This window comes from Taudactylus pleione, unplaced genomic scaffold (genome assembly GCF_031769625.1).
Source record: "Taudactylus pleione unplaced genomic scaffold, aTauple2 ptg001373l, whole genome shotgun sequence".
Classification (NCBI taxonomy): domain Eukaryota; kingdom Metazoa; phylum Chordata; class Amphibia; order Anura; family Myobatrachidae; genus Taudactylus; species Taudactylus pleione.
Window position 1 is genome coordinate 174208 of NW_028285773.1, and position 25072 is coordinate 199279.

A 25072-nucleotide genomic window follows, 5' to 3' on the forward strand; every position below is an offset into this window, starting at 1 on the left:
CAAGCTGCGGCAGTTTGGGGACTGGGTGGTCTTGAAAACAGATGTGTCGGCCCCGTTTTTGAGGCACGCCGTGGCCAGTGTCTGCGTCTTGCAACACAGGGTTACTCAGATGGCAGATGTTCCCACAGAGTGAGCCGATGCTGCACCCCTCGGATCTGCAATGCATACAGTAGGCGTCATTTTAAACTAGACGCCACCTGTGGCATAAGCATATTATTGCACAGCCGCTGCATGCAGAGTCGCAGTCTGTGCATTATCACCCATCTCTGATCAGGCCCAGAGTCTTCTGGATTTCCAAGTTGGCCACAGAACAGAGAAGATTGCTTTTTCTTATTTTTTTAAACAAGGGAATATTGTGATCATTACATGGTAGCCATAAATCACAAACAATACTTAAAGAGAAGTATACCATTTATATAATAATTGAAAATAAAAAAGTACAGGCATATACTATTGTATACCTCCTGTACCGTTCGTCATATACTGGTTCCCTAATTTCTTATATTCAGTTTTATACATGTACATACTATATGTGGTCAGCATCTTCCATTCAATGACCTCTAATGGAAGCGTTCCACTTTGTAGCATACTTACAGGTGTAGCAAAGTGTCCGTACAGGATGTGCTGTGATCTTGGCCCGGTGAATAGGTCATAAGGTCCTCTTTTACCCACAACGTGCTTCAAGGTTTCATCTATGGAGCATTTTAGGTTGTAGGTTCCTGGTCCCGGCACACATTCCTGAAATATGAGCAGTGCATTAGGAAAGCAATGACACACGGCCCCTCTCATCCCATAATCACTTACATTGCTGCTTGCTGAGCCACATTTAGTCGTTTCGCTGTCCATTATACCCTTGGAGCTGGCAGACTCTGAAGCCCTCTCTTCTATGAGTGTGTGGATTCCCTGCTTTGCCGTAAGTTCCAGGTCCTGGGGTACAATTCTGTGTGGAGGACAGAAACAGGAATCATGAACAAAATAGATCACATAGCAAACATTCATCTGCATGTGACATCATTCACACACTGCCAGGAAGGGGGTACAGAACTGATTCAGGTGTCTATTTATTAAGATGAGAAAAGTCCTTTCTCTGGTGTTTTCACCAAAGGGCTTTTCTGTGCTTTTATTACATTATTAACAGATTAGCACCAGTGAAATCAGTTTGTGAGGCTTACCCCCGCCCCTATAAATCTCTATGGAGATGGCAGCTTACTGTAATTTATTCAGATTGCGTTACACTGTACCCGACAACGGGGACATGCAAAAATGGAAATACTTTGCTTCGCCAGCGTCGGGTCAAGCTACCGTGTAAAACAGAGGGGGCGCTGCCAGGGCATGCTTATATTACTGTGACCGTTCGCCGGCAGCACTAGGCTGGGAATTGGTTAATCGGTCCCATAAATGCACAGTGTGTACCTAGAACTAGCCTACAGTTTGGCTGACCCACAATGTGTAGAGGATCATTGTGCATATTCCTAGAACTCCTCTATCACTGTTTAACATGCTCTACCTTTAATTCGTCCTTGAATCGCACATCTTTAGTGTTACACAGTCCTCGCACGCTGGCAGGTTTCTTTTCCATTAGCTCCAGAAATGACTTTATGTTGTATCGACCCGGCCCCATGTTTTGCTTCTAAAGTTATCAAGCATACAAACGTTTCAGAAAATTGATTCATGTTTCCCAGAGTGTAAATTACAGCTTCACCTCACCAGCAAACGGTTCCTCTCCCATGTTTCCTTGTACAGGACATGTGGCATCACAGTCAGCCGTTCTGTTTCTTCTGCTCTTTTCCATCCAGGCGTAGATGCAACTCGCTCCAGAACGAAAGGATTATAGGGATTATAGGTTCCAGGCCCTAAACGTCTTGCCTGGATTAAATCACAGTCTTTTTACAGATACAATTTATGTCCAACATTCACATTCTTACTTAAAAATAAGAAAAAACGTGAAAAATGTTTTCTTTCTCAAGAAAAACATATAGAGAAAACCAGTCTTACCCTATAAAATACAGCCCTGCAATCAACAGAGGCTTCGGTAGATGAGGGACAGAGGGGGTAAGTGGTGTCCTGTGACCTCTAAAAGGACATTATTGTTATTCGGATGTAGCCTTGAACTGTACATCTTTCATAAACTTTCTTGAATCTAAAATCAACTTCATCAACTAGATCTTATTTAATAACATGGTGCAATGAGCATGAACTGTTTCAATCCACAGCAACCAACCAGATATCACTTTACAGGACTCTAGAGACACAAATTAATTTATGTAGTTGCCATTGGCTACTGCATGTTCCCCTCCTAATATTTTATGAAATATGTTCTTTAGAGTTTCTTAGCCAGTGGTGTATCATATATGTACTCACTGTCTCTGAAGTTGCCCTCTTGCAGTAAGGTACTTGTGTGTAGGAACCAGGTTTCTTAAATTCAGGATATACCGCAGATACATCAAATCTATGGGATAAGATAGAAAATCTAAATGTAACTATTTATGTAAAAAAATGTATTTGTTGTTCACTCATTGGTTCGTGGCTAAAAAGTGTGTAAACATTAAAGAACAGTGGGGCCTGATTCACTACGGATAACTATTGCAATCGCAGCTGCGATTACGCACACAGGTGTGCTGAAACAATATGCTAATGAATGCTATCGCAATGCCGTCGCACAGCCAACATAAAGACGCCCACTACCGCTATGTCACATCCGTAATACCTTGCAGTGCTGTGTATACATCGGGAACATCGAGTAACATCGGCCCCTCACGCACAATTACAGCAGGTATGACCTTACTCATAAATTGCTCGTTGCACGCAGTGAGTACTCAAGCTGTGTATGCCGTCGCAGTGGACAATTTATGCACGTCCATGCAACGGCGTTCAAACGGACAGGCACGCCAACGTTTCTCCAGCCACTCCTCCATCACCACCCCCAAACACCCTCCTGTCCTTCAGTCTGTGATGGCTTTGTATCGATCGCAATGCTAACTCACGTACGCGCACTGCAATGCATACGAAGTACGTACCATCGGCCGATTTGCGATCCGTAATGAATCAGGCCCAGTGACCGCAAGCCATGACTGATTCTACATAAGTAACTAATTGCTTCCTGACCATATGATAGAGGTTCCCAAACTCCGCCATACAGTCCATGTTTTAAGGATATCCATGCTTGAGCACAGGTGATCTACCGTATATACTCGAGTATAAGCCGAGTTTTTCAGCACAAAAAATGTGCTGAAAAAGTACCCCCTCGGCTTATACCCGAGTCAAGTGTAGCGCTGACCGGACGGAGTTCGGTCAGCGCTACACACTGACAAACACACAGCCGCCGGAGCCGGCTGCTGCGTGTTTGGTGTAATCAGCAGCGGCTGAGAGTCTGTCAGACTCTCAGCGGCTGCTGCTGCTCCCACTGCGGGAGCCATCTTCCGGCTCCCGCAGTGGGTGATGGGAGACAAGTCGTCATGACGACGTCTCTCCCATGAAAGCGGCCGGAGGAGCGGACAGCGGCGGGACCAGGAGCGGGATTTTCAGGTAAGTGTTTTTTTTTTTTATTCTTGTTAAGTCTCTCTCTGCTGCGGGGGGGGGGGGGGGGGACGACGACTGTATAAATCACCGGGACTCTTGGAAATGGTTGCACCAGTTGTTTAGCAGATTAGAACTTAGATGCTGATTAAGTACCGCCGTGTGTAAAGTGGAATCCAGTTCCGACTTATATATTAAAGTAGGGTCATATGTTAATTTTTCATATACTGCAGTGTCCAAAAGTTGATTATCTAATTCCTGTTTGTACTGGAGAATATTTTGAATATTCAGGATTGAGGATGTTCATGGACACCATTGTTAATACACCGCTATTTAAGGTAAGCTTCCTTATTTGTCACACTTTTGCACCCTGATGACAAGACCGCCCAGGTCTTGAAACGTTGGCGAATAAAGTCACTTTTCTTCATTTATAAAGACCGTGGAGTGCCGCCTGTAGCTGTTTTCTGACAGACATCGCATTTTTACATACATACACACATATATATATATATATATACACTGTACAAAAAAAATAGGCAGCACTCGGAGACTGGATAAGACTCGTGAAACCCTCAGCCGAGGGACTTTTAATCAATCATAGGTCGACGTTTCGGGGTCTTGCACCCCTTCCTCAGGACAGCAGAATAACACAATTCAAACAAACAGACATATTTATATCATAACTACTCACCACTAAACAGGCGCCATGCACACCTGAGCTCCGTCCAGCAGCCGCACTTCCGGTCGCGGCAAGTCCGCAAAAACCGGAAGTGACAATTAGATATCAGGTCTAAAAAATTTGAGAGGAGAGGGTATCCGGTGGAAGAATTGATTAAGGCTAGACAAAAAGCATTGTCTGAGTAGGGAAGAGTTATTGAGAATTGATCCTAAGGACAAAAAGCTAAATCAGCTACCATGGGTCCATGAATACGATGTTAAGAGCAAATATACCAACAAAAGAGCTAAGAAGTTATGGCCCATTATTACATCTGATCCAGAGCTAAAGTGTTTGCACAATACTAAACTATTACCTAGCTATACCAGAGGGAGAAATATCAAAGATCTGGTGGTTAAAACTGATGTGACAAATTTTTTAAAACCTATGCCTAAGCCCAATTTCTTGACACGTAAAGATGGATGTTTTAAGTGCCTAGGGTGCACGACGTGTTCATATCTTGAGACCGGGGATACCATACTCCATCCATACTCGGGGAAAAGATATAAAATTAAGTGGCCTTTGACATGTACCTCTAGATTCATCATCTATGTTATTATATGCCCATGTGGCCTATATTACATAGGCAAAACTGAATGCCAATTTAAAATCAGAATGGCTCAACATAGATCGGCAATTAGAACAGCTATCTCCACTAATGGTAGTGAACAACCGGTAGCACGCCACTTTGCGCATAACAAACACAGTATAGCGACCCTCAGATATAAGATTATTGACCATGTACCCTTGTCACTAAGGGGTGGTGATAGAGGAAGGAAACTCCTGCAATTGGAGACACAGTGGATCTGTAGATTGGATACTCTTTTTCCTCGAGGGTTAAATGACTCTTTGGGTCTTATTAATTTCTTATAAATTTGTGTAATTTTGGATGGCTTTATATGCCAATGTTGTGGATCTTCTATGACATGAATATGTTCATTAAGGATTGTATATGCATTTAAATTTGGTAGTAGTGGTGTTTTTTTGCCCACTAGATGGCTCCATTTCTCCATTATGTAGTATTGATTTTTTACTTGTCATATTGATGACAATAAGAGGCAATGTCATTAGTGGCAAAATGTTTTTTATAGTGTTACTAATGCATTTTTTATCTTTAGTTATATGTCCACGTTAGAATATGTGTATTTTATTTGAGTATTTATATGTATGTGTATTCACTTTACACTTTTTGTAAGTATCACTTTTTATACACAACAAAGTTTGTATAATCCTTTCTGTGCATGATATTTGTACGCAGATCTTATGTTTTTTACACAGTGTACATGTGCTGAGATATATACACTTTATGGATCTATTGCATTATGATAATGACTAAGTTTGTTCACGATCGCACTGTGTATGTTATTGCAGGTTGCCATGGCGCTGGGTCCCGCCCGGGTGACGTCACTTCCGGTTTTTGCGGACTTGCCGCGACCGGAAGTGCGGCTGCTGGACGGAGCTCAGGTGTGCATGGCGCCTGTTTAGTGGTGAGTAGTTATGATATAAATATGTCTGTTTGTTTGTATTGTGTTATTCTGCTGTCCTGAGGAAGGGGTGCAAGACTCCGAAAGGTCGACCTATGATTGATTAAAAGTCCCTCGGCTGAGGGTTTCACGAGTCTTATCCAGTCTCCGAGTGCTGCCTATTTTTTTGTACAGTGTGTATTGGGGGTGCTGTCCTCCTAATAAGGAAGGCACCGGAGCAAGGTGTGGGCTGTTTGTCCAAGTTACACTGCGTGAAGGAGTGCCGGAGTTGTTGCTTATATATATCTATACACACACACACACACACACACACACACACGTATAATACGAGGGCAAATAGCACCCTGCCCTCCAGGAGGGCAAAAAGCGCCCTGCCCTCACAGCCTGCGGGTGCCGTCTTCACCCGCGGGACGCAGTGTCCCGCAGGGGGAGAAATGTGCGGTGACCCAGTCACCGCCGGAGAATAGACGCCGGGTAGCATCTATTCTCCCTCTCTGCAGCGCTTGGGGGCTGCCCGGCGTGTCCGTAAGTGCCGGGCACGCCCCCAAGTATGACGAAAAGGGGACGCGTCTTATACACACACCCCCTTTTTGGGCGCGCGCACAACGTTGCCCTCTCTAGCTCCGGCACCCTGCCTGCCGCCGGAGCTAGAGTGAACACTAGGACACTAATATATATATATATATATATATATACACCCACACAGGACACTATAGAATTATATATATTTCTGCTGGTGCCTACCTGGTGCTGCAGTACTGTACAATAATATTGGGCAGTTTGCTGCTGGGCGCTGGCAGCCTGGCTCAGTGCTGCATTACATCTGCTGCCTGGTCTGAAGTCTGAGGCTGACGGCGCAGGGGCTAGAGACAGAGCAAAGGCTCCGTCAGCCATTTTTTTTTTTTTAACTCCATCAAGCATCCAGCTGCCTGATCGCATGGAGGGGGATCAGATATTGAAGGGCGGGCTGAGTGTGAACTGACCTGGCGTCCCGGCAGCCCAATCCACCCCCATCCACCCCCGGAATCAGTCCAGGAGGGGCGCATACATAGCACCAGGACTCAGGGAACATTGAAGACTGGAGGCGGAGCAGCAGACTGGGCCGGCCAATGACATCGCCGGCACAGGACCCAGGCAGCTGCCGCAGCCTCTAGCATTGTGAGCCATATTCAAGTAGAGGTGTAGTTTTCACCTGTCCGACTGTTCGCTTCATTCGCCTGTTTCAGAGGCGAATTTATTCCATGCTCGTCCCCGCTTTTCGCCTAATTCAATTGCAAGACAGGCGAAAACGGAAATAGGCGACTGCGGAACAGGCGAAAAATACTGAAAGAATTGGGGAAATGAGTCTGTACCCCAGAAAAAGATATATTAACCTAGGGAATCAATATAAATGTGTACTAATAGCCCTAATAAGACTATTTTGGGTACTTAAGTTGTGTAAATTGCTTGCTATTAGCGTCTTTGTAAAAGTGGTGAAGAATGGCATAAAGCTGTATTTTTTGGTGAAATTAAGTAAACCAGTCAAATTTGGGGTGCTTGAAAAGGGTGCTAGCATGTTTTTATGTCTCTAAAGTGAACTTTTAAAAAACGTGAAAAATCCACCTGCTGCATGCACCTGCAATCCCAAAAACCCCTGACCCATACTTGGGGACCCCCAAGAAGTCTATTTCGATACTTTTAATGTTTATCCCCCCACTTTTTACATTCTCACCCCAAAAATGACATGTCTCTTTTGGGGTGTTCTTAGGTTTTTGTTTCTGTTTTTTTTGCAGATTTGTCCTTTGGTGGGCTGTCCCAAGGGGTCTGAGTTTTTTCACCACGTTTACACCCCAAAATAAAGATTTTGCATTTCTTTTCACCAGCTATTGATTGGAGAATCATTTTTGGAGAATTGTTTCCACTTAGGCGAAATTGTCCTGGAATTGAATTTGGCGAATTTTTTTTTAGGCAAATTTTTCACAAAAAAACAGGTGAATATGGCTTTTCGCCTCTAATTGAATTCCCCTCTATGTGTGTCTGTTTAGTTTGTCTTCTCCGCGGTTGGGTGGGAGGGAGCGGGTGTAATGGGCGCCGCCACTGGGATTCACCGGGTCTCAGCCTGCAATAGTGGCTTCTAAGAGAGGGAAGGCAATGCCCTCTCTCCAAGACAGCCTCAGCGGGCCGCCCATCAGGTCCCGACGCTCTTAGGCAGCTGCCTAAAGCTGCCTAATGGAAGCGCCGGCCCTGGAAGTGTCAGCTTATAAAACCTGCCACTACGTAAATAAAGCCCCTATAGTGCGAAGTTAGACTTCAGCTGGAGACTATGGTGTATCCCTTCATGAGTGTTGGTGCAGTATTATATACATCAATTACCAGACCATATTTCAGTTTTTCGGTTATTCCAAAAAAATATATTTTTTAAAATGCTTTTTGTGCCCTGTTGTATGACACCTGACAGGAAGATCTCAACAGAAGGACAGCACTAGAGCATTTCATGGTAAAAAAATATTTTTCTAAGTTGGTTTAATTTCACTTTATTTTTCTATAAACATTTAGTTCTAATTTTAAGTTGCATAACATATCTGCAACTGCACGTTTAAATGTATTAACATGGGTGGGAGCTTTCATACTGCTAATCCTGCCACTAGCTAAAATACACTATAGGATTTGACGGCAGATAGGAACCACTTGGCCCATCTAGTCTGCCCATTTTATTTTGGTAAAAGAACCGTATATGATGCTTTAGAAACATAGACTCTAGGGAAATAGTGCACATTTATCAACAACATAAAAAATTATATTTCCATTTAAAATTCGATTCACTGTTTACCAAACATGAAACTGGCATTTCACCTAAAAATTTTCAAAGTGTCTTTTCAAGGTCATCAAGGCAAATTTACATCATTATTGGTAGAGTTCAGTATAAATGGACTTTGTCATTGTGTAATGTCAAAATGCCAAACTATTGGAACAGTGTGGAGGGTCAAAGAGCCTGATTCATTACGGATTGCACAGTGAAAATATGCTAATGTTTGCAATCTCAGTGCCATCGCAGCCTAAAATAAGGATGACCACTTCTCCTTACTCACATCCATAATACTTTGCAAATCTGCATAATCATCGGTAGCAACGAGTACCATCAGACCCTCACGCACACTTGCACAAGGTCAGAATTTGCTAACCTCATCGCACGCAGTGAGATCCCAAGCTGCATATGCCATCGAAGTGGCATTTATGCACGCCACTGTAATGGCGTTCAAATGCACTGGCATGTCTGAGTTTTGCCGACCACCCCCCCAATCACCACTCCCAAACACTCACTCTGTTATAGGCCTGTGTAGTCACTGCGATCGCAGTCCGATCGCAGTGACATTTGCGCACTGCAATGCAAACGCAACAATCGGCCGTCTTCGTGCATAATCGCAGTTGCGATCAGTAACGAATCAGGCCCAAAGTGCAAATAGGGGTGTGTTTACTTAATACAGAGTATTATCCTTTATTTCTTGCGCTGCTTATACATGAATGACTTACACCAATATTGTACCGTGTAAACCTTTTTTTTATCAGGAGACATCTGGGCATTATAGAACAGTTCTCTACTTGAAAGCAACTTCTATTACTATAATTGATGCTGCTATTATTCTGGTGCCATTTCAATTATAATCTATGTGATTCCCACTGTTGTCACATTCTCATTATTGCATATATTTTGCCACATTTTGGACTCAATTACTAAACATTATTTGTCCATATTATCTATTGTAGGCATTATTATTCTTTATAAATGATTGTCTATCTCCCCTTTAAAATACCTTGGGCTCATTTCAGCCATCTACTTAACGCAGGGGTGTATCTAGGGGTCCGAGCACCCCTGGCAAAGTAAAGGACCTGCGCCCCCCCTCCCGCTCCCCTCCTTTTTATAGGAATAATTATACTTTCTAATTATAACTTAAATATTTGCAAATAAAAACAAAATTAATCAGTTTTAAAAGAACTAAAAAACTCTTTATGAAGCTATCTGGGGCTTCTATGAATAACAGGCACACAGGAAATTAACTACTGCACAAACTTCTTACCCAGTTACCCTCCTGCTCATCCCCCTTACTACACTATGGGTGGTATTCAATTGTTATAGTGCTCCCAATCTCCCGTCTAAAGTGACAGGAGATCGCAGGGCGCTTTTCAATTGTTGCAGTTTTTCGCGCTGATCGCACCCAAAGTGTTCAGGTTTAGCCGTGTAAAGCAGCTTCCCCCGACCAAAGTGCTGGGTGCGACCGCGAAAAGTGATGTTTGGGTGCCCAAACAGGTCACTTTTCGCACATTTCAGCTCGCAACCCGCTGGGGCTGCGAGGGGCGTAACAATTGAATACCGCCCTATAAGGACAAAGCTATCAGGGGCTACCCACTCCACTTACTTGGGTTGCAGATTGCTGGCAGGTCTCTGGTGGGCTGGAAGACTGCTGGGCCCTGTCACTGGTAAGCGGGCTGCTGGGCTCCCTGGCTGGTGCTGGCTGCTGGGCTCCCTGGCTGGCAGGTTGCTTGTCTAACCAGATGCAGCATGCAGACTCAGCATAGGGAAGTAGAATCCATGTGCAGGTGGAACGCATAATTCCTTTCTACTTCCCTTCCTGTGTACACACAGCACAAGTCCACTCACCACTATACAGGCAATCATTTGTCCAGTAGCCTGTCATTTAAAGTTTGTCCCACCCCCACCATTGGACCTTATCCAATCAGCGTGGGGTGTAGTGGACGGGTGACAGAGAGGACAGAGACAGAGACAACTTCAAGTACTGTATGTAATTTATGTGTTTAACACTTTGCTGCCAGCCAATTTTATGCGTTGGGGAGGAGGATTTGTGCTATAGAAGCTGCTGCCTGTGACTAAGAGCAGACGCTGCCTCTTGCCTGTCTGCTCTAAATCAGTGATCCCCGCAGCAGCAGTACACACACGATACACAGAGCAGTCAGGGAGGAGGGAGGACGGGCTTAGGCTGCTCAGCTCCAGGACAGCGTGTCCTGTCATGCTGCAGCTACATTGTTTCACATACATGATAGAAGAACTAACCAGCCAGCTGCTGTGTGTGTGTGATAGCGCTGGATGTAGATACGCCCCTGACTTAACGATACATTAAAGAAAGTTAGGCTGTAACATTATAGACCTTCTCATACACCAAGGTGTGCTGTTATGTCTCTGTTTGCTTTAGTTTCCCACTGTCCCAAAAGCATTATATTCCCGCAGCCTGTGCGTCCTGGGCTGGACATTTGTACCTGGCCTCCTGGCTGCCGAAGGGAGCTCCACTAAACTTCTTCTTCTCCGCCATACCTGCGCCTGGTCACCATAACAACGGAGACGCCTGTCTCCTTCCCTGCTACTACCGCATCACGTGATGACACTCACTAGCCAATCAGAGCACTGGCACAGTGGTGTGACGTCAGATGCCATGCAGCGTCCTATGTGTGTTAGCGCCTGTCTCCTCATAACCTGCAGATGATGTCTCCTCCTGCCCTGGCTAGTGGCTACCTGTCAGTGCATTTTACTGTGATTGCTCTACAGAGAATATGAACTGCTTTATGTACCTTCCCACAAATACTGAGCCGGCCCTAGGCATACTAAGCAAATGCCTAGGGCGACTGAAACGCCTTGGGGCGGGGAGGCATTCCAGGGCTCTGATGCTGCCCCCACACCCTTCGCGACGCTGCCTCACCCCCTCCCCTCCCGTTGCAGCTCCGATCGGGCACTACAGTACGGTAGTCAGCCAGTCAGGTGACTGACTGTGAGCCAGGTCAGAAGAATGAGCGTCTGCATAGAAGCTCATTCTGGCTATTGGCTGCAGTAGGAGAGAAGATGGCCGCGGAGGGTATGCTGCGCATGCCCAGTCACGGCCACTCTTCCCATGTGCCTTTGCGGAGCAGAGCCATGTGTGACCTCACGGCTCTGCTCCCAGACTAACCGCCGGCGCTCCACCCGCATTGCCCAGCGCCCAGCCCTTGCCCAGCAGCATTACCTGCATCAAAAAGTAAGTGTAACCTGCGTAGGCAGGCAATGTTGGCAGAGAGGGGGGCTGAGCTGTCATATATATATATATATATATATATATATATATATATCCCCCAAAAAAACAACAATGTCATAGATATGTGTGTGTGTATTTATATCTATCTATATATAGATAGATATACATACACACACACAAACATATCTATGATATCTTTGTTTTTTTGGGGATATATATAGATATATATCTATAGATATTTATAATATATATATATGTTGACAATGGATCAGCGGCACTCAGGAGTCTTTAAAAGTTAGTGAAGAAAAGGTGTCTTTATTTCGACGTTTCGGGGGTTAAGTGACCCCGTCTTTAGGAACCTGTGTGTGTTCCTGAAGACGGGGTCACTTGACCCCGAAACGTCGAAATAAAGACACCTTTTCTTCACTAACTTTTAAAGACTCCTGAGTGCCGCTGATCCATTGTCGACTTCATTGAGGGGAGTGATCTCTACCCTCTGAGGGCACCTGGAGCAAGGTATATACCCTGACTAGGGTTTGCAGAGTGCCGGGCCATTTGCATATTATATATATATATATATCTATATATATATATATATATAATGTATCTCAAATAGATATATCTCAAATAGATATATATATATATATATATATAGATAGAGATCTCTCTCTCATCTATCTCAAATGAAGTAATTGCAGCACTCTGTGGACTTCAAGGAAATAACCACGGCACAAGGCATAGGGCCGTATTCAATCACCCGATTTTTCGGCGATATTATCGCCATCATGTAAAAATGGAGAAAACTTTCCTTCATTTTTAAAAAGGTGGAAAATGGGCAAAATCCCTATTTTTGTGTAAAAATGTGGGGATTTCTTACAGAGCCCTTTGGACAGCCCCCCCCAATGATACTTTGGCAAAACATTTTTACATAAATTGCGTGCTTTGGCGAAAAATGACAGCTGAAATTTATTTATTTTTTGTGAAAAATGCATTTAATGTATTGGGACTGGTATTTTGAAGGGACATAAAGATGCGCCAAGTGTTTTAAACATCGTACGTTGCCGGCACAGGTGGTTTTTTAGTGGTTTTAAAGAACCACCTGCGCCAGCCACGTGCGATGTTTAAAACACTTGGCGCAGCCTTATGGCCCTCCGAAATACCAGACCCGATACGTTAAACACATTTTTTACGGGGAAAAAAAATTTAGACTGAAATTTCAGCGCCTGATTTTTGACAAAGTACGCAATTTACGAAATATGTTTTCGCTAAATTATCATTAGGGGGGCTGTCCAAAGGGTTCTGTAAGAAATCCCCACATTTTTACCCAAAAATAGGGATTTTGTAAATTTTTTCGCCTGCCCTAGGCTGGAGAAAAGGTTTCTCCAGTTTTTAGGTGAAAAATGTCAGTTTTTCGCAGTTTTTCACAAATCGGCCGATTCGCAAACGAAGGCGAAAACGGCCGATTTCGCCTCTGATTGAATACGGCGCTTAATGTTCGTAAAATTATGCATTGTGCTGTGGTCATTTCCTTGAAGTTCATGGAGTGCTGCGCTTCTCTGCGTTTGGGGTCAGCTTTGGTCTCTGGATGTGCACCCTTGCCGTTTATATTTTGTGGCGCCGACCTCTGTCCGTATAGTATATACATACATACATACATACAATACTGCGCACCGGCACTCCCACTATCCGTGTCATAGGGCAAGAAGCCCAATACTTGCTCTGGTGCCCTCCAAGGAGGACAGCACCCCCAAAATGTAATAGTAACAAAAGTCAGGCGGCACTCAGAGTCTCAGTAAATCCAATACCCTCACCAGAGGGATTTAATGGTCAATGGTCGACGTTTCGAGGTGATCCACCCCTTCCTCAGGACAACATAACAAAGTGAAACACATACAACAAGGCATATAAACACATAAAACAATATGCACTTACCCCACTGTACAACCATGCAACCATGGATTTACTGAGACTCTGAGTGCCACCTGACTTTTGTTACTAATATATATATATATATTGTATATGTATATATGTAAATGTGTGTATATATAAAAGATAGCGAGAGCTATAATGACAAACAGCGGTAATCTTTGATTATAACTGTTTTCTCTAGAAAAGATGGCATAACCCCTTTAGCAAGCGCTAAAGGGGTTATACTTCATTGATAAATAGGGGCCTTAGATTGGTGGTGGGATTATTTGATAGGGAGACCAGTCAAAATTTTGCCTAGGGCACCAAATTGGCTAGGGCCAGCTCTATTGTGCAGCCTTAGAAAGTTTACCTTATGTACATATGCTTAGTCTGGGAGCCTCTGTCTGGTCTTTCCTACTGTTAGAATTGCTAGATTACATGTGACAGAGCTAACAGCATCTGACATCTCCTGAGACAGATCTCCCTTGCAGCAGCAATGTCTGTAATAAATCCCTGCTGACAAAAAGTGCTAAAACTCATGGGATAGATGCCTAGTATCGTGTAGAAAGCCCTCTAGACTGGTGAAGTGCAGCAACTCGACATGACATCGATTTCACAAGTGGACGGAAGACTTCTGGAGAGATGTGACCCATGCTGTCTGGATAGCTTCCCACAACTCCCTGATATTTGTAGATGCAGGAATGAACCTCTCCACCACGTCCCATAAATGCTAGATTTGATTTCATGTTGGGAGAACATGGTGGCCACACCATTTGTGAAATCTCTCCAGAATGCTCCTCGAACCAATACTAGACGACTTGGGACCGATGACACGGTGCATTATCCTGCTGGAATATTCCATCATTGTGGGGGTGCATGAAATCCATGAAGGGCTGCAGATGGTCATAAAGCTATGCAACGTAGAGGTTAACGGTCAGTGACATTTTCAGGTGGCCCCAACCCATACTAGATGAACACACCCCACATCATTATGAAACCACCACCAACCTAGACGGTACCTTGTTGACAACTGGGGTCCATGGCCTCATGTTGTTTGCGCCATATCTGAACCCTACTATCAGCCCGAAACAACTGGAACCGTGACTCACCGGACCACGCCACATGTTGCCAGTACTCCAGTGTCAAATTAGCTACAGTCAGGTGGATAAATATTGGGACATTGACAGAATTTTCATATTTTGGCCTCTATTCACCACCACAATGGCTTTGAAATGAAACAAACAAGATGTGCTTTAACTGCAGACTTTCAGATTTAATTTGAGGGTAATTACATCCAAATCATGTGAACGGTGTAGGCATTACAACGGTTTCTATATGTGCCTCCCACTTTTTAAGGGGCCAAAAGTAATGGGACTATCAACTCAAAAGCTATTTCATAGACAGGTGTGGGCTATTCCCTCATTATTTCATTATCAATTAAGGTCTGGAGTTGATTCTAGATGTGACACTTGCATTTGGAATCAGTTGCTGTGGACTCTCAATATGAGATCCAAAGAGCTGTCACTATCAGTGAAGCAAGCCATCATTAGGCTGAAAAATCAAAACAAACCCATCAGAGAGATAGCAAAAACATTAGGTGTGGCCAAATCAACTGTTTAGAACATTCTTAAAAAGAAAGAACGCACCGGAGAGCTCAGCAACACCAAAAGACCCGGAAGACCACGGAAAACAACTGTGGTGGATGACAAAATAATTATTTCCCTGGTGAAGAAAAACCCCTTCACAACAGTTAGCCAAATCAAGAACACTCTCCAGGAGGTAGGTGTATATGTGTCAAAGTCAACAATCAAGAAAAGACTTCACAAGTGTGAATATAGAGGGTTCACCACAAGATGTAAACCATTGGTGAGCCACAAAAACAGGGCAGACCAGATTAGAGTTTGCCAAACAACATCTAAAAAAGCCATTACAGTTCTGTAACAACATCCTATGGACAGATGAGACAAAGATCAACTTGTACCAGAGTGATGGGAAGAGAAGAGTATGGAGAAGGAAAGGAACTGCTCATGATCCAAAACATACCACCTCATCAGTGAAGCATGGTGGTGGTAGTGTCATGGCGTGGGCATGTATGGCTGCCAATGGAACTGGTTCCCTTGTATTTATTGATGATGTGACTGCTGCCAAAAGCAGCAGAATGAATTCTGAAGTGTTTCGGGCATTATTATATGCTCATATTCAGTCAAATGCTTCAGAACTCATTGGACGTCTCTTCACAGTGCAGATGGACAATGACCCGAAGCATACTGCAAAAGCAACCAAAGAGTTTTTTAAGGCTAAAAAGTGGAATGTTATGCAATGGCCAAGTCAATCCCCTGACCTGAATCCGATTGAGCATGCATTTCACTTGATGAAGACAAAACTGAAGGTAAAATGCCCCAAGAACAAGCAGGAACTGAAGACATTTGCAGTAGAGGCCTGACAGACCATCACCAGGGATGAAACCCATCGTCTGGTGATGTCTATGCGTTCCAGACTTCAGGCAGTAATTGCCTGCAAAGGATTTGCAACAAAGTATTAAAAGTGAAAGTTAGATTTAGGATTGTTTAGTTTGTCCCATTACTTTTGTCCCCTTAAAAAGTGGGAGGCACATATAGAACCGTTGTAATTCCTACACCATTCACCTGATTTGGATGTAATTACCCTCAAATTAAATCTGAAAGTCTGCAGTTAAAGCACATCTTGTTTGTTTCATTTCAAAGCCATTGTGGTGGTGAATAGAGGCCAAAATATGAAAATTCTGTCAATGTCCCAATATTTATTCACCTGACTGTACGTCAAGAGCCCAGGTGAGGCGCTGTGTCTGGTGTCGTAGTGTTAATGGGCACTCTGGTGGGTCTTTTGCTGCCATATCTCACAGATGCTAAAGATCGCTGCATTGACCTTCTGCATTTGCGTGTCTTCTGCCAGGGGTGGATTGGCTGTTGGAGTCAGCAGGAAGATTCCCGGTGAGCCGAGGCAGCCTGCAGTGGGGCCGGACCACATTAAATTACACACGGCAGGCTAAAGTGTGAGGCCAGGCATATATTACAGTCTGCAGTCATCCTGCGGGGCTGAGGGGCGGGCTGACAAATGAGGTGGGCGGAGCTAAGTGGGCCGGAAAGTGCTCTACAAAGCTCCGTACACACGGACCGATCAGCCAGCGATAACGATATCGCTGGCTGATCGTCCTGGTGTACTGGATGATCGATATCGATCATCCAGCACACCAATGACTATAGCGAGGTCCCTATAGTAACCTGCTCGATATCGAGCAGGTTGGCCAGCATGCATGGCCGATGGACGGTATCGCTATCGTCCATACGTGCCCGCACATCGCTGATCGTTGGTAGGCAAAAAATGATCGATAACGATATGAACGATATCGTTATTGTTCAAATCGTTCATTTAAATTGCTGCGCGTATACGCAGCATACGTCAGTCAGCCGGTTGTGCTGGGAGGCCACGCTGACAGATGAGCTGGGCGGCAGATGGAGCTGAGGGGTATAAAGGAAGGGTAGTGGATAGATCCCTTTCATTATTTGTACCCTGACATTAGTTACTGTCCAATGTCATTCCTTACTGCACTCAATCCACGTCACTTCCATAGTGTTCACTCTAGCTCCGGCGTGACGCAGGGCCGGAGCGAGAAGGGGGCGTGGTCATCAAAAAGGGGGCGTGTCTATAAGACGCGTCCCCTTTTCGTCACTCTTGGGGGCGTGCCCGGCACTTACGGACACGCCGGGCAGCCCCCAAGCCCTGCAGACAGAGAGAATAGATGCTGGGCGCATACGCCCGGCGTCTATTCTCCGGCGGTGACCGGGTCACCGCAAATTTCTTCACCCGCGGGACACTGCGACCCGCGGGTGAAGACGGCTCCGGCAGGCTGTTAGGGCAGGGCGCTTTTTGCCCTCCTTCTGGAGGGCAGGGCGCTTTTTGCCTTCCAGAAGGAGGGCAGGGCGCCGCGCCCCGCTAAAACAGCCTAGCGGGAACGCTACTTCCAAGTACATATATTGAAGGGGATCTAAACACTCCCATAAAGGAAAGTAAAGGAAGCGCCAGGGCACAGATCTGACAGATGGGCTGCTGGTGCTGATGATCGCAGCTGCAGCCTGCCTCTCGCTCACAGCCACATGTCTCTGTCTGTGAGTCAGAAGCCGCTTGGGCTGGGATCGTTAGCACCAGTGGCCCCTCAGTTTTGATCATTAGACCCAGTCAGATTTTAGATGGGGGCATTGGTGGTGTGTGCTCTCCTCCCCCACTCTTGCAGGGGACTTTAGTCTCACTGTCCGGCTGAGTTTCACTTTCCTCTCCCGACTACTCTGCATGATGCCCCACCCCAACGTCCCCCACAGCTCCTCCTTTCTCCTCCGCCCCCTGCTTCCCCTCGCTGGGCTAAATAGAGGCACTCAGACGTTCCTCACCTGTGCCTCTCCACCTACCCACCCCACGTGTTCCCCTAAACCGCCACCAATGTGTGCCTCTGCCACCGTTATATGCTGTGCCTCTGCCCCTCCCCTTACAGCTATGCCTCATTCCTGTTTCCCATCCTTTGCCACATTTTCCTTCTGTCCTCCTCTATCTGTGCCTCTGATACTTCCCCCTGCTATGTCTCTGCCCCCTTTGTCATCTGTACCTCTGCAACCATCTCCATTTGTCCCTATGCTTCTTTCCCCATCTAGTACCTCTGCTACCTCATCATGTGTGCATATTCCACCTCCCCATGGCTGGTGTCTGCCATCAGAAGTGGTGCAGACCATAGAAATACAGGTGTGTACAGCACCACTTCATTCATCTAAAGGATGGCAGCTAAGCACAATGTTATGTTAATAATAATTTTATATTTCTATTTTATGTATTTTATTATTATTATTATTATTATTATTATTATTATTATTATTTTATGACCGGACAGGAAAATTAAAGGAAAGGATGGCGGTCCACAGATCAGCCATCCGGGCAGCACTGGTGTTAGTGAACAACCGGTGGCAAGCCACTTTCTAGAATATAATCATCCCCTTACATCGCTAAAATACAGAATGATAGACCACATCCCTCCACTTAAACATAGGGGTGATCTGGGCAAGATGCTGCTTAGACGGGAGGCACAGTGAATTTTAAACTCGATGTTGTCGCTCCTTGGGGCCTAAATGTAAGTATTTCGTACTCATGTTTTCTGTGACAGTTAGACTGGCTTGGACGGCTGGTTTGCAGACCAGAGAGAGGTGCCTATGGATGCAGTCTCCTGGTTCGGTCCCCATACATACTTCTGGCCAATATGTTTCTTCTGGGACTATTCCCTCATTGACATCAATGATAGTGACATGAATATGTGTTGCTTTCCTCATATGGTGTATACTACATACTATACTTTTTGATATTATATTTTTCTTTATGGCTGCTCTATCCTATTGACAGGACCCCCGGCAGGAGGCTGAGCATGGTGAAGGGGAGCACATATAAATGGTGAATACACACTTATTCTTTATTTCTGATGAAAATGTTGGTTTAAACATTGAAACGTTGACATACCAAAGGCTGCTGTTTTATTCTTTTGAGAAACCCTGAGTGCCGCAGTCAATACCTGCATACATCCTCATGTTGGAGACATGACATAATGAGAGCAGCGGGGTGAAGTATAGAATTAGAGAGAGTGCCGGTATGCACTGAAAAAAAACAGCACTTCAAATAACTATGCCAAAATGTAATTTATATATAATGCATGCTCATAAAACAGCCTCCAGTATGATTCTTCAGTCACAAATCAAAGTGCTACATGCAGAAAATACCAGTTAATACTTAACGGACTTCATCTGCCTGGAGCCGATACAACAGCAATTGATCATGATATATAGATAGCCCGACGGCCGCTTCGGTGGCCACTGGCATATTCATCACGGGGCAAATCACAGTTAAACAATAACACACACTACTTGTTTTTAGTGCATACCGGACTTTTTCATTTATCACCTATGACTGAGCACCCATCATTCATTTGATTATTGAGTATGCAGGATTTGACTGTATCTTTATATATATCGTGGTCTGGCGCTTCAAATACCAAACCTTTAACTGCAGACGGTGCCTTCACATAAAATCCAATAAGTATGTCATAGGTGCAGCACTCATCCATAAAGAACCACTCCACTCACAGTTCGTTTCAGTGCTTTAATGCACTATCTTCAGGATGCAAAAGAAGACTAATATAGGGTTAAGGTGCATACACACAGTCAGATCTTCCTTCAGATCTGTACAATAACGATTTTAAAAATCGTTCATATCTGAAGGAAAATCTGACATATCTGACATGTTGGTCAGATGAACGATGCGCGTTCCCGCTTGTCAGATAACGATATCTGACATCTGATGTCTTTGCAGTCAGATTTGGACGATTCCATTCATTTTAATGCAGTCAGAAATCGTTCAAATCATTGGTAAAATCGTTTAATTGTTCATTTGACACATCTGACCGTGTGTATGCACCATTAGAATACCTAGCGTTCCCGCTAGGCTGTTTTAGCGGGGCGCGGCGCCCTGCCCTCCTTCTGGAGGGCAAAAAGCACCCTGCCCTCCAGGAGGAGGGCAAAAAGCACCCTGCCCTAACAGCCTGCGGGAGCCGTTCTCACCCGCGGGACGCAGTGTCCCGCGGGTGGACAAACATGCGGTGACCCGGTCACCGCCGGAGAATAGACGCCGGGCGCATGCGCCCGACGTCTATTCTCCCTTTCTGCAGCGCTTGGGGACTGCCCGGCATGTCCGTAAGCGACGGGCACGCCCCCAAGTATGACGAAAAGGGGACGCGTCTTATAGACACGCCCCCTTTTCGTAACCACGCCCCTTTTCGGACGCGCACGCCTTCGTCGCGCGCACAACATTGCCCTCTCTAGCTCCGGCGCCCTGCCTGCCGCCGGAGCTAGAGGGAACACTAAATACCATAGATTATTATGGTACCATGATGGGATGGAATTTATCCTTATCTTTTCTCTGACTATTACCCTAACATACAGGTGTATTCAGGGGGTTTCCAATGCCTCACTTCTATAGAACTAAGTATTTGTGAGGTTTGTCACATACAGGAGTTCGTTGCACTGTGCCATATTTGGGCTGTGGGCTCATGCTGCTTAGCCAAGCATAAGACAAGACCAGTATTTTGCATTGCTACAAGTATCCTACAATAACACAGAGGTTGCATTATACCCAGTGCCATATTGTGTGCAATTTACTCTGCAGCTATGTTTAGCAAAGGCAAGAGTAACAACAGGCATCTGCTCACATACTGCTATCTTGCAAGTTATGTGCTGCAGGCTTAAGTGAGGAGGATTTCATACAAGATGGGCTATGTAGTAAGTATTATACTCCACCTGGCCCATCAGACAGAGCCGGTGCTAGGGCCCTCCTGAGCTTAATTTTCTCCAAGGTACTAGCCACTATTGCGGACCGCATAGCGGATCTGGCTGTAATTCCCCCTATGGGGTTATCACAGCAGGCAGTAATGTCCCCTTTGGGGTTGCCTCAACAGGTTCAGGCGATACAAGCCCCCTGTACTGCCACCATGGGTAGATGTACTTTCTAACTCGGTGCAGAGTCTGGTGGCTACATCTAATGGCTTTCACTCCATGTTGCAGGGTAAGAAGCCCCTTCCCAGTAACCCCTTTAAGCGTCCTGTGGTATCGTCACAGTCCACGCAACTTTCAGATTCTGAGGTATCATCCGATGAGGTAAAAGATGCTGATCTCTTTAAACCTGACTCCCTTCTGGAGGAGAATGAGAGTCGGTCAAAAATAATATTCCTGCTTTGGTGCGAGCTGTCAGATCCATCTTATTAATAGAAGATGACGAGCCAGCCCCTAAATCCAAGCACCCGCTGTTTAAATGGCAGAAAGGGACTTCAGCAGATTTCCCTATATCGGATCAGCTAGCTGAACACATGGCTGCAGCCTGGCAATCGGTCTGGTAAGAGGTTTCAACCACAAAAATAGCTAACTTCATGTTACCCTTTTTCTGTGGCTCATTGTGCAAAGTCAGAAACACCCCCTGTGGATTCCCATGTTACGTGTTTAATTAAAATACGTTGCCTATTCCTACAATTACTTCCTTGAACTACATAGGAAGGTGGAAGATTGCCTGAAATCGATATGCTCTCTTTAAGGGACTGTCGCCCGCCCACCCATGGCTATCACATTGGTAGCTAAACCTATAGAGAGCTGGGCTGACGCACTTGAAAACACTTTTCCCTCAGAAGCTTCTAGGAATCAGATGTCTTTTGTTGCTCACATTCGAGATGCAGCTTCCTATATTGGTGAAGCAACCTTAGATGCCAGTCTCCTAACCTCCACAGTTTCGGCCGCCTCTTTGTCTGCCTGCCGTACCCTGTGGCTGTGATCATGGAAGGCAGATGTGGATTCCAGGAAAGGCCTTGAAGGATTACCCTATAATGGGGAGATCTTGTTTGACCCATTGACAAATATCGTAACCACGTTGGTAGTATCAAAAGCGGCATTTCTGCCTTCAGCTACCTCTACTACAAGGCCTCGGACTATGGCCCTGATTCAGAGCCGGACGCTCTTTCAGAGTGCTCGCTCTGAATCAGGGCCTTTTTCTTTTATTTGTGTGTGTTGGCCTCCTGGCCGCTCGCATAGCTGTGGGTGACCACCCACAGCTTTTGCGAGCGGCCAGGTGATGGTCGCGACCATCGGGCTTGTGACGAGACCCTTGAGGTAGGGTCTCATCCATCGCAAGTCCCAGTGGACTTCCTGCTCTAATAGAGCAGGAAGTCCACCTACTGACATCACTGGTGATGTCAGTAGGGCTGCCTACAAACGTCAGGTGTTCCCTTTGGAACGCCTCCGTTTGTCAAGCCAACCCCCCCTGCCCACCTCCAAAACAGGGCGAGCTGTCAATTATAATCAACAGCCGACCTGTATTGGTACCAGACCCGTAGCGACGGAGCACCCGTCATGCGCAGGGGCCAAACATCGACCCGCTTGTGAGTGCTATGCGCTCGCGAGCGGGTCTGAATCAGGCTCTAAATCTTTTTAAGTCCTTTCCTCCTCAAGGAAAGCCTAAAGGAAATCCTTTTCTAGGCATTTGGCTTCCACGAGGGCTCCCCAAAACCAGAACCAAGCAGACGCCCTGCTTCAAAACCCGAGGATAAACCCCTTAGCCTGGTGGGACGGGCCTCCCTCTAGGGGTTCCCAGAGAAGGAGGCCGACTTCTTCAGTTCGCCCAGTATTGGTGTCAAACCACCACGGATGCTTGGAGACCATGAGAGAAGTGGTCTCTCATGGGTATGCCCTCTACTTTCTCAGACTGCCTCCCCACCAGTTTTTATACAAATCCAGAAGGCCATACAGTACTTGCTGCAAGCAGGGGTAATTGTGCCAGTCCTGCTATCTCAGCGAGGGACTGAATATAATTCTACTCTTTTTGGTTCAGAAGCCGAATAGGTCTCATCGGCTTATCCTCAAATCCCTGAACAAATCCCTAAGGGTGCTAAGGTTCAGGGTGGAAACCATATGCTCCATCATCCTAGCTATGGAGCTGGGAGACTTTATGGTATCGCTGGATATTCAGGACGAGTACATACATGTACCTATAGCGCCCTCTCATTACCGATATCTCCAGTTTTCTGCCCTTTGAACTGTCCACAGCTCCATAGGTGTTTCCAAAAATTATGGCTGTCATAGCAGCCCACCTGCATGGTCAGGGTGTCCGACTGCTACCATATCTGGGCGACTTCCTGCTATTAGCAGAATCCCCAGAGGGGCTTAAAAAGCCATCTATAGCTAATCATTGCTTTCCTTCACAAGCACAGTTGGTTAATCATCTGGAAATAAGGGCCTCCCTGAATCCCTCACATAGAATGATTCATCTGGAGGCCCTGCTGGATTCTCAGGATCAGAGAATCTTTCTGAAATCAGACAAGATCTCCACACTTCGAGTACGAGTGCACAGATGTCTTCACAGTCACCGAGTGTCGATCTACTCAGCAATGCAAGTTCTGGGATCCATGTTGTCCACCTTCGACATGGTGGAATATGCTCAGTTCCATTACAGGCCTTTGCAGAGGCTAGTTCTCTCCAGATGGAACAGGTTAAGACATCGGATCAAAGCTCAAACGATGGTGCTCTCTCCGGAGGTGCTTCTGTCTCTATCTTGGTGACTACAGACATCTATTCTAATCAAGGGTTCGCCCCTTTTGGATCCCGGACTGGGTAATCCTAACAACGGACTCTAGTCTCCGGGGCTGGGGCGCAGTGACCAGTCCGCATTCCTTTCAGGGCCGTTGGACATCAGTCCAATCAACCCTGCCAATCAACATATTGGAACTTCGAGGTGTCTACTGGGCCCTCAAACTAGCCCAGCACATACTTCACGGAAAACCTGTATAGGTTCAGTCCGACAATGCCACAACAGTGGCTTACATCACTCACAAGGAGGCACTCAAAGTCGGGCAGCAATGACAGGAGTGTCACACATTCAAACGTGGGCTGAGGGTCACCTTCCAGCCATCTCTGCTGGGTTTCTTCCGGGAGTTCTCAATTGGAAAGCAGACTTCCTCAGCCGTCACGACGTGTATTCCGGGGAATGGTCTCTTCACCAAGTGGCATTTCAACTCCTAGTGAACAGATGGGGCCTCCCAAAGGTGGACCTCATAGCCTCCCGGCACAGTCACAAACTGCCAGTGTACGGGTCCAGAACAAGAGATGCCGAGGCAACCTTTGTAGACGCATTATCAGTGAAGTGGACCTTCCAGTTTGCGTACCTATTCCCTCCAGTCTCTCTTCTTCCTCAAGTTCTTCGCAATTTCAGACAAGACGGAGGCACTGTCCGGCTAGTGGCTCCAGCTTGACCCAGGCGTCATTGGTACTCATATCTTTGGAGTCTCTCCATCAACACAGTTCCTGCTGCCTCAACGACCGGACCTGCTGTCTCAAGGTCCTTGCCTTTACCCGGACCTGGGTCGTCTGTCTTTGACAGCATGGCTCTTGGGACATCCCTCCTAAGGTCCAAAGGATTCTCTAGCTCTGTCATCAACACGATGCTTAGAGCACGTAAGCCAGCTTCTGCTAAGATCTATCACAGAGTGTGGCATAGGTATTTCCAATGGTTTCGTCCCAGAGGTTACGACCTCCAGGTGTTTTGGATTTCCAGAGTCCTGGCCTTCCTTCAAGCTGGATTGGACCCTGGTCTCATTGAAAGTGCTTGTCTCTGCTCTGTCAGTATGGTTCCAACGTAGACTTGCTCCGCTAACGGATATCCACACCTTCCTCCAAGGTGTCTTATGGATTCAACCTCCCTTTGTCCCCCCAGTGGCTCCTTGGGATTTTGCAGTAGTTCTTTGGGCCCTCCATTTGAACCACTAGAGTCGGTGGAATTCAAGTGGTTGACGACTAAGACTCTTTCTCCTAGCAATTGCTTTGGCCAGGAGGTATAAGAATTGGGGGCGCTTT

General features: G+C 45.8%; 1 protein-coding gene across 4 annotated transcripts; it reads right to left on the reverse strand.

Annotated features, from left to right (window-relative positions):
* Nucleotides 1-656: 656 nt before the first annotated feature.
* LOC148442980 (ciliary microtubule-associated protein 2-like) lies at nucleotides 657-11044 on the reverse strand. Of its 4 annotated transcripts, XM_088463435.1 has the most exons (6): nucleotides 10966-11044; nucleotides 2362-2449; nucleotides 1996-2073; nucleotides 1508-1866; nucleotides 805-940; nucleotides 657-738 (listed from the first exon to the last, which is right to left on the reverse strand). In XM_088463435.1, exons 1-4 carry the CDS (start codon nucleotides 11016-11018, stop codon nucleotides 1699-1701), a joined length of 387 nt encoding a protein of 128 aa, XP_088319561.1. In that variant the 5' UTR covers nucleotides 11019-11044; the 3' UTR covers nucleotides 657-738; nucleotides 805-940; nucleotides 1508-1698. The 4 variants fall into 4 exon arrangements, 3 of the variants coding, with proteins under 3 accessions (XP_088319561.1, XP_088319563.1, XP_088319562.1); XR_015875764.1 differs by lacking the exon at nucleotides 10966-11044 and adding an exon at nucleotides 10110-10368 and having other exon boundaries at nucleotides 1996-2449; XM_088463437.1 differs by lacking the exon at nucleotides 1996-2073 and having other exon boundaries at nucleotides 1508-1812.
* Nucleotides 11045-25072: the final 14028 nt, after the last annotated feature.